The following is a 17,500-nucleotide window of genomic DNA, read 5'->3' as shown; positions in this document are numbered from 1 at the left end:
GCTATAAACACTCGTTCCCTCACCAGAGTCTCTTTACTCTCTCTCTTCAAGTTAATAAGACAAAAATAAAAATGCAGCTTGTTACGAATGTTACTGAGAAACCGCAAAGAAGCGTGAACTCCTCTGTCCTGAAGATGTCGGAAATCTTAAAGTTACAGCTTTACCTCTGACTGTTACAAAGCGCTGACACTGGAGACTCCTTCCATACATAAAGAAAGCTAAATTTTTTTGTCTCATTAACTACAGTAAATTTGAGAGAGAGAAGAGAGAGGCTAGTGAAGGAACAGCTGTTTATAGCTGCTGTAGCGTAAATGAGAACGGGAACTTGTTTTGCAGAACATGCAATGTATCTATAAACGAATAAAAAGTATGATGTTATTCGTTAATAAAAAATGGGATTGTTGGCTAATTGCTGTGGTATAAGAAGAATAAAACACTTGGATGTAGAAACAAGCATGTGCTGTGACCTGAAAAAATGTTTATTTTGTGTGTTATTTGAGCCTCACATTATTTACACCATCTTTTGTCAGACCACATTCAGATAGATCATAGCCTGGTTTTGTGTCACTTAAAACAACCGCCTGGGAGCGTAGCCAAGATGGCCGCCGAGTGAGCGGAGTTTACTAGAAGGACTTGGATGACACCCAGTAGTGGGATACATGCACTGAGTAGCTTGAAGCTGAAGTCCAGGTGCGATTGCTTAAGCTGGAAACTACATGTCTGTGTGCACACAATCGGCGTTGTTCACGTAGTCGTCTGTGTACGCTGTGTGTATCCGAGCGATTAAAATCTATATCCAACAGGGGGCAGTGTGGAGCCAAAACATTCCTGATCGGCGCTGGAATATCCTCCTTCCAGCAGCAGTGGAGGAAGCGACTTTATTAATTATCTTGTAAAGACGGCGGAAACAGCAGCGTCGTCACTATAGACGGGATGTTAGGCCGTTAAATCAATCTGACGTGATGTTACATCATTCTGCTGTAGGATACGTCCAGCAGCCATCTTGTGTACGCGAGTATAATCCAGATTTAATCTGATTAAATGATGATGTATACATGACTATTAATAATAATAATAATAATAATAATCGGCCCTTCTGAAACGAAGCGCAACTTGTGTTTTGCACGAAAATAAACGTTAAAACAAGCTTTCAGTAAACACGTGATTAATAAGATAATAACGCAAAAGATTCTAATTATTCAGCGAACTCGACGGCAGAATGTTCTGTACATCGCAGACGTTTGAGAACAAAAAAAATAAAGAAACAGAAAATTAGAAGGGTTTTAGAAGAAACGTTATTCCGCCTCCACCTGTAGGAATATAAAGCCCTGAGACAGAGAGAGCGACGTTCTCCGTGTCTCCGTGTCTCCGTCTCCATCAGAGCTCAACTCCAGAGAGATTTCTGCTCTCCTCTCACTCACCTCGCTTTATTTGCCTGCTCGTTTTAATTTATGCTCCGTCAGCTCCAGCTTCACACTCTCTACAAACGAGGGGGCGAGTAATTAACGCCGAGTCGCTTTAACTGGGCCACACCAAGTCGATGCACTTCAGCCGTGTGTGTGTGTGTGTGTGTGTGTGCTCATTAGGCCAGACTCATTACTGTAAACACGTCGGATAAACTCAGTTCTACTTCACACCCCGGTGCGTTTCTGGCTGAATTATTCAGTAACGTTGGCGATGTTTTGTGAATAAGAATCATCCTGGACGTGTGAATGTGTTGCCCAACGACTCTGTGCCTTTTTCCTAATCCTGAGCGTCAGCCTTTTTCCCTTGATGTGTAATTTGTCTATATTGCGTTTGAATTATAGCGAAATTCCCAGCGGTCCCATCACGGAGGTGGCGTTGGGCTGAAAGTCGGCGGCTAAGTATTAAAACTGCGAGCTGTTTGATAAGAGAATGAGGGAAATATTTCTGATGTGTGTTTGGGTTAATGGCGTTCTGCTTGGGTGAAGGATTGAATGATTTTTTTTTTTCGGTCTTTTGCTGAGCTTTCACTTTTTTTTGCTATACTTTTACCCCAAATGGCTCTGTGTTTTTTTCCAACATGAACTCAGCTATAAATCTGATGGAACTTTTTAGCCACCAGCAGCAAGTAACTGAAGAAAACGGCGGGGTTAGGATGAAGGACGGGGTAGTGTGGGGGCGGGGTTAGGATGAAGGATGAGTTAGTGTGGGGGCGGGGTTAGGATGAAGGACGGGGTAGTGTGGGGGCGGAGTTAGGATGAAGGACGGGTGAGTGTGGGGGCGGAGTTAGGATGAAGGAAGGGGTAGTGTGGGGCGGAGTTAGGATGAAGGATGGGGTAGTGTGGGGGCGGAGTTAGGATGAAGGAAGGGGTAGTGTGGGGCGGAGTTAGGATGAAGGATGGGGTAGTGTGGGGGCGGGGTTAGGATGAATGACGGGGTAGTGTGGAGGCGGGGTTAGGATGAAGGACGGGGTAGTGTGGGGGCGGGGTTAGGATGAAGGATGGGTGAGTGTGGGGGCGGGGTTAGGATGAAGGATGGGGTAGTGTGGGGGCGGGGTTAGGATGAAGGATGAGTTAGTGTGGGGGCGGGGTTAGGATGAAGGATGAGTTAGTGTGGGGGCGGGGTTAGGATGAAGGATGAGTTAGTGTGGGGGCGGGGTTAGGATGAAGGATGGGTGAGTGTGGGGGCGGGGTTAGGATGAAGGACGGGGTAGTGTGGAGGCGGGGTTAGGATGAAGGACGGGATAGTGTGGAGGCGGGGTTAGGATGAAGGACGGGGTAGTGTGGGGGCGGAGTTAGGATGAAGGATGGGTTAGTGTGGGGGCGGGGTTAGGATGAAGGATGGGTTAGTGTGGGGGCGGGGTTAGGATGAAGGACGGGGTAGTGTGGGGGCGGAGTTAGGATGAAGGACGGGGTAGTGTGGGGGCGGAGTTAGGATGAAGGACGGGTTAGTGTGGGGGAGGAGTTAGGATGAAGGACGGGTTAGTGTGGAGGCGGGGTTAGGATGAAGGAAGAGTTAGTGTGGGGGCGGGGTTAGGATGAAAGACGGGGTAGTGTGGGGGCGGGGTTAGGATGAAGGACGTGTTAGTGTGGGGGCGGGGTTAGGATGAAGGATGGGGTAGTGTGGGGGCGGGGTTAGGATGAAAGACGGGGTAGTGTGGGGGCGGGGTTAGGATGAAGGACGTGTTAGTGTGGGGGCGGGGTTAGGATGAAGGACGGGTTAGTGTGGGGGCGGGGTTAGGATGAAGGACGGGTTAGTGTGGGGGCGGGGTTAGGATGAAAGACGGGGGAGTGTGGGGGTGGGGTTAGGATGAAGGACGTGTTAGTGTGGGGGCGGGGTTAGGATGAAGGACGGGTTAGTGTGGGGGCGGGGTTAGGATGAAGGACGGGTTAGTGTGGGGGCGGGGTTAGGATGAAAGACGGGGGAGTGTGGGGGTGGGGTTAGGATGAAGGATGAGTTAGTGTGGGGGTGGGGTTAGGATGAAGGACGGGGTAGTGTGGGGGCGGGGTTAGGATGAAGGATGGGGTAGTGTGGGGGCGGGGTTAGGATGAAGGATGAGTTAGTGTGGGGGTGGGGTTAGGATGAAAGACGGGGTAGTGTGGGGGCGGGGTTAGGATGAAGGACGGGTTAGTGTGGGGGCGGGGTTAGGATGAAGGATGAGTTAGTGTGGGGGCGGGGTTAGGATGAAGGATGAGTTAGTGTGGGGGCGGGGTTAGGATGAAGGATGAGTTAGTGTGGGGGCGGGGTTAGGATGAAGGATGAGTTAGTGTGGGGGCGGGGTTAGGATGAAGGATGAGTTAGTGTGGGGGCGGGGTTAGGATGAAGGATGAGTTAGTGTGGGGGCGGGGTTAGGATGAAGGATGAGTTAGTGTGGGGGCGGGGTTAGGATGAAGGACGTGTTAGTGTGGGGGCGGGGTTAGGATGAAGGACGGGGGAGTGTGGGGGCGGAGTTAGGATGAAGGACGTGTTAGTGTGGGGGCGGGGTTAGGATGAAGGACGGGTTAGTGTGGAGTCAGGCTACAAGCAACGTGAGTGTTGCTTTAAAAGACGTGAGAACTGAGACTCTCAGATCCTGATTTGGAGGGAGAGATGTGTGTGTGTGTGTGTGTGTGTGTGTGTGTGTGTGTGTGTTATAAAAAGCCTGTCAGTGCCAAATTAGCCGAGCTCGGTGAGTAAACAGCTCATTTATTGACGCTACATGAGGTTGTGTTTGTGGTGAAATAATAAAACACAGGTTTACGGTTCTGCTTGATTACACAGTAAAATAAATCATCGTGTGGAATAACGGCGAAACGTCTCACAGCTGGAGCATCCAAACTTTAATTTTAAATTAATTGATCTGCCAGATGTATAAAATCCCACAGGGCGACGTGTGAAATATTATATATTAAAGCTGTGTGTATGATCAGTAATCTGAGTTTCTGTTAAACATCCAGCAAAGATTTAATAATAAAAATATAAAATAATAAATAAATAAATCACCACTCAGACTTCAGCAGTACTCACTGGTGGGCGTGGTCTAATATGCTAATCACCCATGCCTTCCGTCTGAGACTCCGCCTCCAGCATCACTCAAGCAGAGAATCAGGATCCATGTAGCAGCACATTATTATAGAGTTACGCAGCAGCTACGCTCGTTAGGTTAGCATTCACTCGCTATGTTTTGCTTTATTTACTAGTTAACTTCCTCTTGCTAGTTTTGCTTTTGTTCACTAGGTTAGCTTACATTAGCTTTAGCTCAAAATGTTTTGTTTTGCTCATTAGGTTAGCTTTTGCTGACTCGTTTGTTTTCTCTGGATATTTGTTTAGTTAGCCAGTTTGCTTGCTAGCTTTGTAGGTTGAGGCTCAATTGGCTTTTGGTTGCTAGGTTAGCTTTCACTCACTAACAAAGCTTTTACTCAGTAGGTTAGCTTTCACTCACTAGCCTTTGTTGACTAGTTCTAGTTAACTTGTTCTTCTAATCTGTTGCTAGTTAACTTTATTTTGCTATTTTCCTCTCACTTGGACTTTCATTTTAACTAGGTCAATTTTTGTTTGTTAGTTTAGATTTCACTTGCTAGGTTATCTTTGACTTGTTAAGTTAGACCTTCCTCACTAGTTTTCTTGCTTGTTTACTTTCACTTGCTAGTTATCGTTCACTTGCTGGGTAGCTTTTACTTTGTAGTTAAACATATCTCACTGGTCAGATATTCTTGCTAGTGTGCTTACGTTAGCTCACTTTTACTTGTTAGTTAATTTTTGCTTTTTGCTTTTGCTAGTTAATGTTTGCTTGGTAGTTAATATTTATTTGCTAGTTATTAGTCACTTTTAGATAGCTAGACTATTTTTCACTCAGTAGTTAATTTTTACTCAGTAATGTTTGTTTGTTAGTTCTTGTTCACTTGTTAGTTTAATTTTGCTCAGTTGTTATGTTTGCTTGCGAGGTTAGCTCACTAGATAATTTTTTGTGCACTAGGCTAGCTTTCTCCGACTAGCAACCTTGTGATTAGTGAGGGGCGGAGCTTACACAGACTGCACTCATGATTAGCCCCACCCACTTTGCACTGATTGGCTAACTTAAAATAAATGACGTCTCTATTTATTTATCTATTTATTTATTTTTCCCCAGCGTGATGCTGAGAGAGCGGCGCCATGCTGGAAGTCAGCGACATCCTCGCGGTGCCAGCGTTGTGCCAGGACACAGAGAGGTGGCACAAACAGCGGGGGGCGCTGCTCGACCCTCTCTTACCTCACACGGGCAGCTGTGATGCCCTCTGCCCCACACAGGAAGGGGGGCTGGGGGCAATGGGGGGGCAGCCAGGGGTCAACGCCACTCTCTTCACCCGCAGGAGGGGAGGACTTATCGAACAGAGGGACATCGTTAAAGCTCATCAGGCTCACAAGATACAGAGCACGCCACAGGCACGACGCAAAGAATGGGAGTGAGTATACACACACTCACTCACAGACACACACACACACTCTCACACACACACACACACTCACCTCATTAGTGCATTAAACCCCACAGTGAACTTCCTGGGATGCGGCTACAATAAGGATGGAACCTTCGGAGGAACCAGGAACTCAGTCTGTGTGTGTGTGTGTCTGTGTGTGTGTGTGTGTGTGTGTGTGTGTGTGTGTGTGCATGCGTGTGTGTGTATCATTGTCCTCTTACCCCCACTGGGAACGATGAGTCATTTTATATCCCACAGTTTTAAAGATTCCAAGTTAGTTAGTGATACTGGAAGAGTGTGAAATTAGCGTGTGGCTAACGTGTGGAAAATATTACCAGGCACTAATAAAAATGTTTTCACTCACTACATTAGCTTTGACTTGCGAGATCAGCGTTCACATTTTCACAGTTTTTTTTGTAGTTGATTTGCATTTACTTGCTAGGTTAGCTTAGTTAGTTAGTTAACTTTTGCTTGGTAGTTTGCTTTCCCTTTCAATGCTAGCTTTTGTTTGCTAGGTCAGCTTTCACGTGGCTGTTTGCTTTCTCTAAATTATCTTTAATTTACTGTCAGCTTTCACTTGCTAGGTTAACTCATATCAGCTAGGTTAGCTTATTTGCTTTCACCATTTTTCGTCATTTACTAGTTTTTTAATCTTATTAGATAACTTTGACTTGGTGTTGCGTACCTTCTAGTGAACTTTCGTACTCTAGGTTAGCTTTCGCCTGTTAGTTAGCTTGCTGTTTAAAAAATTAGCTCAGTACCAGAGGCTGGTTTCTTCACACAGTGTGAATGCTAATGCTAGCGTCAAACATGTCGGACATTTTATGCTAGTTGGTGATACTTCAGTGAAAAATGTTACCAAATGACTCTGAAATGTGTAATGAATAAAAATTCCATCACAGGGTGCAGTAATGAAACAGAGGGTGCCAATACTTTTAGTGACCATAGCGCTCTGTGTGTGTGTGTGTGTGTGTGTGTGGGTGTGTGTTGTTGTTAGCGGTGTTCACGCTGCTGCTCATTCAGGGTAAATAACAGTGTTACAGCTCTAACGATCTGATAATGACAGTAATCTCTGTATTGACTTCCTGTTTCTGACGCACGCACACACACACACACACACACGCGCGCGCGCACACGCGCGCACACACACGCGCGCACACGCGCGCACACACACCAAATGTTGGTTCCAAATATTTCTAGATTCAGTGTTCTCTAGCTTCCAGATGTTCTTAGATTCAGTGTTCTCTCTCTTTATATATATATCTAGATGTTTCAATATTATTTCTCTTTTATTTCTAATTGTTCCCAATTCCTTTGTTCCCCAGTTTCCAGAAGTCAGTTTGTTGTTTATCGCTAGCTTTGTTGTTGTTTATTGTTGTTATCGCTGTGTGAATCCACACAGTGCAGATAAACAAACAAACAAACAAATAAATAAATAAATATGTAGTATCTAGTTTTACGTGATAAATCGGAGTGTTTGGTGTTGTGAGTGACTTCTCCTCAGGACGCGTGTGAGTACGAGACTCGGTGATCAGTCTGTTCTGTACAGAATCTGATCCGAGCTCACGAAGCGCTCATACAGGATCCGTTATTTTCAGAACCATTTTGTGTTAAAAACAGAGCGGAACCTCGGAGTTAATCTCGGGAAGCGGGATGGAGTGCGCGCTTGGCCCGAAGCCCGGAGGAGAACTCGGTTCCGCTGCAGGAGGCTTTTAAACAAATGAGCTGAATTGAATATGCGACGTGGAATCGATGTGACTGTGCAGGCGGAATATTAACGCAGCACACACACACTCACACACACTCACACACACACACACACACCCTGAGAAAACGGCATTTCTTCACAAAGATCTGAGTTTAACGTCACAGGGCACAACAACAAAAATAGATTTATATACACCGTATGGTACGTAACGTTATTTAAAAAAAAAAAAAAAAACAGTTCGGACTGAAACGAAATTTACAGATTAACTGAAACACTGTGCACCAAGTCTGCGTGTTTCTATCCTCCCACACGTCTTTTGTACTTCTTTATGCCCTAGACCACTATCCAGATGTTCCTAGATTCCTTGTTCCCTAGATTCCAGATGTTCCTAGGTTTCATATATTCCTAAATTATATGTCCCCTAGGTTATCAGTATTTCTGTTTTCCAGATGATCCTATTTTTGTCTAGTTTCCATATATTCCTAAATTATATGCTTCCTACAGTATTTTATCAGTATTCCCATTTTCCCTTGTTTCCAGATGTTCCTAGTTTCTTTTTTTTCCTAGTTTCCAGATGTTCTTGTTTTTGTCTAGTTTCCATATATTCCTAAATTATTTGCTCCCAATTTTATCAGTATTTCCATTTCCCCTAGTTTCCAGATGTTCCTAGTTTGTTTTTTTCCCTAGTTTCCATATATTCCTAAATAATTTGTTCCCTAGGTTGAGTACTCCTATTTCCCAGATGTTCCTAGATTATTTGATCTGTTGTTTCCAGATGTTCCTAGTTTCCTTTCCCCTAGTTTCCGTATATTCATAGATTATTTGTTCCTTAGTTTTTTTTCCTCTGTACATTTGGAACCAAGCTTCCAGATCTTTTTGCCCTGTTTTTTGTTCCTTAAGTTCTAGACATTTGCACTTTCCTTTCAGTTTTTGTTTTATTTTGTTTCCTAGTTTCTTTGTGCTCTAATTCTCTGATGTTATTTTTCCCAATTTCTAATTTTCCATACATTCTAGATAACCTTCCTTGTTCCCTAGTGTACAGTACTTTCCAGCTGTTCCCAGATTCTTTGTTCTCTATTTTCCAGATGTTTCTAGGTTCTTTGTTTTCTAGTTTCTAAGTGTTCCTAGTTTTGTATTTCCATTTTACCTTTGTTCCGTGGTTTCCAGATGTTGCTTTTCAGTTTTCTTATTCTCCCTTATTTCTTAGAACATCTGGAAACTAAATATACTTAATATATAAGTGTTCCAGATGTTAGTTTTCCCAGTTTCTTGTTCCTCAGTTTCTACATGTTATTTGTTGTTCTCTAGTGCACTTACTGTCCCCATTGATTTTCTGATTTTTTTTTTTGTTCCTCAGTTTCCAGGTGTTCTTAATTTCCCTTGTTTGTTTGTCCCTGTCTCTGAGTTTCCATGACAACATGACAAACAGGAAGTAGAATTTAAAAAGTTTGTTAGAAAGGATCATTTCATCATTACAGCTGTTTAATCTCTGATATCAGTCTTTAAATAAGTGAAGCAGGACTTTGTTTTTATCAGCCCTTGAAATTAAACTTTAATTCGATTATTCACTTATTCAGGAGCTTTTATGTGTGTGTGTGTGTGTGTGTGTGTGTGTGTGTGAGATAGAGAGCATGATAACAGCTATTTTGTCTCTCTTTATTACTGTGGTAGACCCACACTGCTGCCCAGGGGTATAAACACCTAAATCACACACACACACACACACACACACACACTCCTTTTGTCAGGATTTGACCCCTCTTTTCACTCTGGGAAAAAAAAACTCATTTATTCCATCCTACAGTGAGACGTCACTATAATGATCCCACAGCTCGGCGTGTGTGTGTGTGTGTGTGTGTGTGTTTGTGTGTGTGTGAAGGTGAATAATGCTATAAGTGTATATGAGCTCGTTAAGTTCAGAATTGTAGCGCAGCATGTTGGCGTAAACTGCATTGATGTATTTCCACATGTGTAATGTTTTTATCATCGCTGTCGTTGTTATTTTTTTTTTTGTTGCTGAGATTAATCAGCGTTCATTTGATGCTGAAGGAGGAACGGAGGCGCTAACGAGGGTCCGGTCTCAGCGTCGTCATCCTCTCTCAGCCTCGTTATCCTTAAAGTGGTCCAGGTCACTGGCGTTACCATGGCAACCGCATGCCTGATTGCCTCCAAAATTGCAGGGATGAAAAATCATTGAAAGCAGTTGACTGGGATCAGAGCAGCTTCATTTCTCACTCATCTTTATTTATTTAACTTGTTAATTAAAGGAGCAGACGTGAGGCTCGGTTCATGCGGACCACACGAGGCGACGTTCAGCGTGTCACGGGACCCGATTCCCACAGAGCCGACGCTTAAATAAAACGCCAAAGACGTTAGAATAAACACCATCCTGACAGCACAACTACTGTTTAAACAAAAAACCCCAACGATTTAGGATTATTTTTTAAATTACTTTTGTTCTCTAGTTTCCAGATGTAAGTGTTCTTGTTTCCTGGATTCCAGATGTTTGTCCTTGTTCCCATGTTTCATAATTCTTGTGTAGTTTGTTCTCTAGTTTCCAGATGTTTCTTGATTCTTTGTTCCATAGCTTCTAGATGTTCTCAGTTTCCAGATGTTCCTAGATTCTTTGTTCCATAGTTTTCAGATATTCCCAGTTTCTCCGTTCTCTAGTTTCCAGATGTGTCTAAATCCGTTGTTCCTTTTTGTATTTTCCAGATGTTCCTAGATTCTTTGGTCTGTAATTTCCAGATGTTCTTAGGTTCCACATGTTCTTTGTCCTTTCCAAGTTACCAGGTGTTCCTTGATTCTTTGTTGCCTAGTTTCCAGATGTTCCTATTTTCTTTGTTCTGTAGTTAACAAATGTTCCGAGATACTTTGTATTGTAGTTTCCAGATGTTCCTAGAGTTTTTGTTCACTAGTTTCTAGATATTTTTTGATTCTTTGCTCCAATGTTCATAGTTTCTATGTTCCATAGTTTCTAGATTTCCTAGATTCTTGGTTCTTTCAGATGTTCTTCCTTGTTCACCGGTGTATTTTCCAGATGTACCTGGTGTCTTTGTTCTCTAGTTTCCAGATGTTCTTATATTCTATGTTTCCGAGGTCCTTAATTCCTCTGTAATTTTGTTCCCTAGTTTCTGTTCTGTTCAGACTTTGCTACTTTGGACAAAAACACCCCAAAGACTTTAGAACACAGTTAATTATTTTCAAAACCAAAAAGCTCAAACTGCATCCTAACAGCTGAACCACACTTTATAGATGAGTTGTGATGAGCTCAGAAACATGTGCTGAAACACCAGTAGCCAGAGCTCAACCACCAATCAAAAAACATCTCAACCATTAATTAGAGAACCTCTCATGACCTCAACCACCAATCAGAAAACCTCTCAAGCTCAACTGCCAATTAAAAAACCTCCCTGGAGCTCAACCATTAATTAGAAAAGCACAAAAAACAAAAAGCCTCTTAATACCTCAGAAATCCAGCCACTAAAGTCCTAAAACATCAATCACACATCATCTAAAATACTGTGAAACCAGACCAGACTTGTTGTCATGGCAACAAGTCCATCAGCAGTTTCAAAGAAAAGACAAATCCAGCGTCAAGTGAAATCGCCGACAATGAAATCCCGTCGCTTTCTACCACAAAATTTTGTGTGTTAGAAGAGCTCAAAATGATCCAAAAAGTCTAGGAAGTGTTTAGAATCTGGTCACGTCATGTCTAAAGAGTTTAATCACCAATGCTGAAGGAACATTCAACAACAACTCCACAACCACAGAGCAGAAAATACTAAAACCCCAGATAAAACCAGCTTTACCACCAAACAAAAATGTTCAACCATGACATTAGATATTAAACAATCACAATAATTTACCAACCAACATCTCAAGAGCTCCACCACCAATAAGTAGACCTAGAAACCAAACAGACTTCAGACATCCAACAATCAGCCACTAAAAAAGCTCAAACATCAAACCAACAATGTTGGTAACAGTCAGAGAAGACCTCTAAAGTGTTGTAATATTGATAAACGCTCAATCATCCATCAAAAAGCCTCTCAAGATCTCAACTACCAGAAGACCAACTAAAATTCTTCATCTTAATTCAGCCAACAAACGTAAGGCTTTAGAGCACAGACAGAAACATCAATCAAATCATTTAAAAAACCCAACCACCAAAAACTCCACCAAAAAGTAAAGCATTTAAAATAAAATAGCTTCTTTCCTTGTACAATAAAATTACATATATATATAAAACCTGTGTTTTAATACGTTATCGTTTCTATAGTAACAGATCATTCACAGGAACTTGTACGGCAAACGCTCCACATGATCTAATATAACAACAATAAACAGATTTTTTTTAAAAATGTGTTGTTTAACAATCATATAATTATTAATGTGCCAATTGAAAGTGTTTTGTTAGGGAATGTTTATTTAACATGTATGGAAGGAGTCTCCAGTGTCAGTGCTTTGTAACAGTCATGGTGCTTTGCAAACTTTCCCAGTAGGACCTTCACACCCAGATGTGTTTCTTCTCCAAACTGTTTCCACAAAGTCTGAAGCACACAGTTGTATAGAATGTCTCTGTGTGCTGTAGCTTTACAGTTTCCCTTCACTGGAACTAAGAGACTCAAACCTGTTCCAGCATGACAATGCCCCTGTGCACAAAGCGAGCTCCATGAAGACATGGTGTGTGAAGGTTGGAGTGGAAGAACTCGAGTGTCCTGCACAGAGCCCTGACCTCAACCCCACTGAACACCTTTGGGATGAACTGGAACACCGACTGAACCCCAGACCTCCTCGACATCCCAACATCAGCGCCTGACCTCACTAATGCTCTTGTAGCTGAATGAACACAAATCCCCACAGCCACGCTCCAACATCTAGTGGAAAGCTTCCCAGAAGAGTGGAGCTTATTAATAACAGCAATGTGGAATATGATGTTCAACAAGCACATATGGGTGTGATGGTCAGGGGTGCACATACATTTGTACACACACACAAACACACACAGATAGATAGATAGATAGATAGACAGATATCCATCCATCTATATGTCTTAAAGGAACCATTAAAAACATCTTAGGATTAAGCAATTAAACATTTGGGAAAATTTGGGAAAGAAAAATAATACAAAGGAAAAAAAAAAAATACAAATAGTATTCTTATTGCAGTAGTATTATTAAGTGCTGAAATATAGCTGGGTTTAATTTCCATAAGGGGTTTTAATTTATAGAGCCTGATGTCTGGTTTAATGGTTTAATGAGTTCCGCATCTTTGGAGAAACACCACGGTTCTGGTGTTTAGCTCTTGGGATGTTCAGTGAGGAGGAAATTAAGAAGGAGGTTGATTAAGTCCATTTGGAGCGCAGACAATGAGACCATCAGAGACGGATGAAGGTGCAAAATCCCTTCAAAAGCATAAAAACCAATAAAATAATGAGTTTTTAAAATGCCCTTAGTCATTTTCATAATGATGCAAGAGCATGGAGTGTCTTCACAGCTGAATATCCCACATCATCTCACTGCCGTGTTCGGACGAGCCGTGAGAATCTCCTGGGTCTCTATTATTATTTCTTACTCTCAGTTTCTGGGAAATTAATCACTCAGCTCAGTCCCATGGCTCCTCAGCTACATGTGAAGACATGTACTGCGTTCAGCTACGGCCAAAATATCCAAAATATCCAAAATATCCAAAATATCCTGGCTGTGTCCTGATGGGAACTGAAAGGAAGTGTACAGAACGTTCTCCCATAAACCAAAGCAAGCGCTGGATTGTCTCGGCTGATTGTCTCGGCTGATTGTCTCGGCTGATTGTCTCGGTTCTGTTTGGCGTGAGGAACATCATGTGCATTTTATTTTTGGTGGAACTCTCCCTTTAGTTCCAAGCTTTAAGAAAATAAAATGATACATTTAATAATTTTTTCCCCATAATTTCACACGAAGGAATCTAACATCTAAACAATGCTGTAGGACCCTCAGGTTCCTCAAGAGTTCTTTAGAGAGTTTTGGGTAATGATCAGCTTCCTAAACATGTTCTACCTGCAACCTTCTTCTGGAAGACAGCCAGTTGTAGAGACTCCAAACATCTCCAACTTTCATTTGCTCTCTATTCTCTATGTCCAGTTCTAGATTTTGCCTTCCAGACTTCTAAATCATTTCCTCTACTACGCAGATAAAATAAAACCGTTTTTAATTTGGTACCAAAAGTGGAATGATGCCTTATTACTTCCCATCATGAGGCCTAATGCGGTCATCTCAGTTTCTCTAATGAACATTAATATCATCCTTATAAATCACGTTAATATTTCAGAAGTGATGTTCGGGTCATTTAGAGCTGAGAGGAAGGAAGAGGAAATGAAAGGTGCAGAAGGTGAATGTGAAACAAAGAGGTGATTTTAGTGTCGTTTCATTACCTCCATCATCATCATCATCATCATCATCATCATCGTCATCATCATCATCACTGAGATGATTTTTCTTTCACTGAGGAATTTTCTAGTAACTTTTATAAACACATGGCTGTTGGCTGTGAAATGTGAATATTGGGGAATTAATTAAATTATATTTAAATTAATTAAATCAAAATTTTAATATAGCTAAGTTTAAATTTTAAGTATTTTAATGTAATTTGTTTTAATATAACTAAATGTGATTTCAGTTCATTTAATGTTTTGATTTAACTTGATTTCATTTTTAATTTGCTTTTAGTAAAAGTAGAACTTTACATAATTGCAAATACATAAATAAGTTTTAATCGTTATGGAGAAATGGGCGGAGTCAGTGGTGGGGTTAGGGGCGGGGTAAGGGGCGGGGTTATGGGGCGGAGTTGTACCTCTACGTTTATTTGTGATGGAACAAAATTCAACATCAGCCTCATTTCATCAATTATTCAACAGTTTTAGAGAAAATAAAATGGTTCCTGGAGGCGTCGCTGGATAGTTGCACGTTCTCCGATTTCTAAAGAGTTCTTTCTTAAGGGTTCTGCCAGGAAACATAGAACCGCTAAAGGTTCTAGATTATTTTATTTTACCTTTATTCCCCCCAAAGAATGTTTCTGAATCCTCTATTCACCCTTCAGTGTTTCACACAGTTACGACGGTTAATATTTACTGACTGACGCCTGATAGTGATTCAGTGTCTGTGTGTTTCATCTTCACTTCTGCTCTCAGCCAATCAGAACACACCGTGTAAAAAAAAACTCATATTAACAAAGCATCATGGGTAATGGTTTGTAAAATTGTGTTAGTCATAACTGATGGGATTAAAAACAGTCGTGTTGTTTAGGCTGCAGCGGCGGCGTTTATGTTCGTGAATAATTGATGTTGATGTGATGAAAGGCGTGTTGTTCATCATAAACACACACACACACACACACTGATCATAAACATCTGTCTGCACGTGACACACACACACACACACACACAATGATATGGTCTAGACGTGCGATCCTTTATCCGCTGATGCTGAACCGTTGTTAGTGTTAGTAAACACGCTGTGCAGCTGTTACACCGCAACGCTCAATTCCTCTCGAGGCTCGAGATGGACGATGATGTGCGATGATATCAATAAGAAAAAAAATAAAAAAACAACATCATCTGGTGCACTTTGAAAGGTTGCGCCTTAAATGTAGCTGAAAGAGGAATAGAAAACTTTTCTTTTCTTACTCTTTCATTTCTTGACCTGATGTTCTTGCTGTCAGTCTGAGAGAGTGGAGATTAAAACGAAGCAACAGCGTCGTATCGAAATTCGCGTATGTACCGTGTTAATGAAACGGTTTTTATTGGTTTAGACTCCGCCCACTTTCAGATACAGATACAGATACAGAGTCGGTTCTCAGGCAGCAGAATCACGTTGGTTCGGTTTCCACAAACACGCTGTTATTCTGGAACCAAGCACAAGTAACCGTTGCTATGACAACCACTCCAGAAAAAACTTAGCTATTTACAAAACTATCTATCTATCTATCTATCTATCTATCTATCTGACTGTCCATTCATCCATTTTTATCCATCTTTCTATTTTTCTAACTGTCTGTCTGTCTATCTATCTATCTATCTATCTATCTGACTCTCTGTCCATTCATCCATCTGTTTATCCATCTATCTATATCTATATCTATTTATCTATCTATCTATCTATCTGACTCTGTCCATTCATCTATCTCTTTATCCATCCATCTTTCTATTTGTCTATCTATCTATCTATCTATCTATCTATCTATCTTTTCCAATTTTTATCTATCTATCTATCTATCTATCTATCTATCTTTTCCAATTTTTATCTATCTATCTATCTATCTATCTATCTTTTCCAATTTTTATCTATCTATCTATCTATCTATCTATCTATCTTTTCCAATTTTTATCTATCTATCTATCTATCTATCTTTTCCAATTTTTATCTATCTATCTATCTATCTATCTATCTATCTATCTTTTCCAATTTTTATCTATCTATCTATCTATCTGTCTGTCTGTCTGTCTGTCCTCTCTGAAGAAAAGGTCACGTGTGGAACCCTAATTCCTCGGTTGTCCCTCTGAAGGTTGAAGGTTCTGTGCAGATCCAGAACCCTACAGCAGAGTGTTTCCCATCACACAGGGTTCTAAACTAGAGCTTTAGTGTTTGAGATAAACACTCGGGAATAAATAAGTTCTTAAAGCAGGCGTTTAAATCTGTTTACAGTCAGAGAACGTGTTAAATTAAAACATAAAAAAGTCGCGGATCCCATCAGTATACGCGAGACAATGCGAGTGTGGGCTTAGAGCCGTGTAGAACAAAGTGCACTAAAATATGATGTTTTACAGATTTTTCTGGAAAATAAATCCATTCTCAGGGCCACACACACACACACACACACACACACACACCTGTTTTCATACAGTGATTCATTTCCATGCTGTTTCGGGCTGGTTTGATGTTTTGCTGCTGTTTTTTCGACACTAACGCTATACAACCTCCAGAAACGTGTTCGATTTCATCCGCGTGGGCTTTAAATTGGGTTTTTCTTTCTCTCTTTCTTTCTTTATTTATTTGCTGAATCTCTCCCAGCTTCTCTGCGCTGCTGTAGAGTGGATGAAGGTCGCTTCTTTTATTCCCTGATGAAAAGTGGAGCCCTCAGTCTCGGTGCTCTTTCACACACACACACACACACACACACACGATAATAACACTGCTCCATGTCAGACCTTCTGCTTTAACAGCTCGGGTTTGTTGATGTGCAGGATGTGGAACGGTTCGGCAACACGTGACAGTATTAGCGCTGAGTGATGCGTTATATGACGAGGTCACACACACACACACACACACACACACACACACACTAAAGGCAAATTGTCAGATTCGAAAGGCAGAGTTTTGCTTGACTGGGTCTGTAATTCTCTCTCTCTCTCTCAGTCTCTGTCTCTCTCCATGTCTCGTGTTTTTCTCTGCGACTCTCTCTCTTTTCCCTCTGTCTCTCTCTTAGTCTTTCCCCCATCTCTCTCTCTCCCTCTTTCTTTCTGTCTCTATCTCTCTCTTTCTTTCTGTTTTTCATTCTCTGTGTGTCTCTCTCAGTCTCTGTCTCTCTCCATGTCTGTTTTTCTTTGTGACTCTCTCTTTCTGTCTCTCTCTCTTTTTTCCCTCTGTCTCTCTCTTAGTCTTTCCCCATCTCTCTCCCTCTCTCTCTCTCTCTCTCTCTCTCTCTCTTTCTTTCTGTTTTTCATTCTGTGTGTCTCTCTCTCTCTCAGTCTCTGTCTCTCTCCCTGTCTGTCTGTTCTTCTCTATGACTCTCTTTTTCCGTGTCTCTCTCTTAGTCTTTCCCCCATCTCTCTCTCTCTCTCTCTCTCTCTCTCTCTCTCTCTCTCTCCAGTAAAATGAAACTGGGTTTATTGGTTTTGTTTGATGTAAAACGTGAC

General features: G+C 41.7%; 1 protein-coding gene across 1 annotated transcript in view; it reads left to right on the top strand.

Annotated features, from left to right (window-relative positions):
- LOC113535232 (voltage-dependent R-type calcium channel subunit alpha-1E) overlaps positions 1-17,500 on the top strand; it is a 127,467-nt gene that overhangs the window by 16,846 nt on the left and 93,121 nt on the right. The window contains exon 2 of the mRNA XM_053236522.1: positions 5,573-5,885. Within this exon, the coding sequence (XP_053092497.1) occupies positions 5,596-5,885 (290 nt within the window). The 5' untranslated portion in view covers positions 5,573-5,595. The remainder of the gene's footprint in view (positions 1-5,572; positions 5,886-17,500) is intronic.

The sequence above is a fragment of the Pangasianodon hypophthalmus genome, chromosome 8 (assembly GCF_027358585.1).
Source record: "Pangasianodon hypophthalmus isolate fPanHyp1 chromosome 8, fPanHyp1.pri, whole genome shotgun sequence".
Taxonomy (NCBI): Eukaryota; Metazoa; Chordata; class Actinopteri; order Siluriformes; family Pangasiidae; genus Pangasianodon; species Pangasianodon hypophthalmus.
The sequence above is the reverse complement of the archived record's forward strand: the minus strand, read 5'-3'. Positions and strand labels throughout refer to the sequence as shown.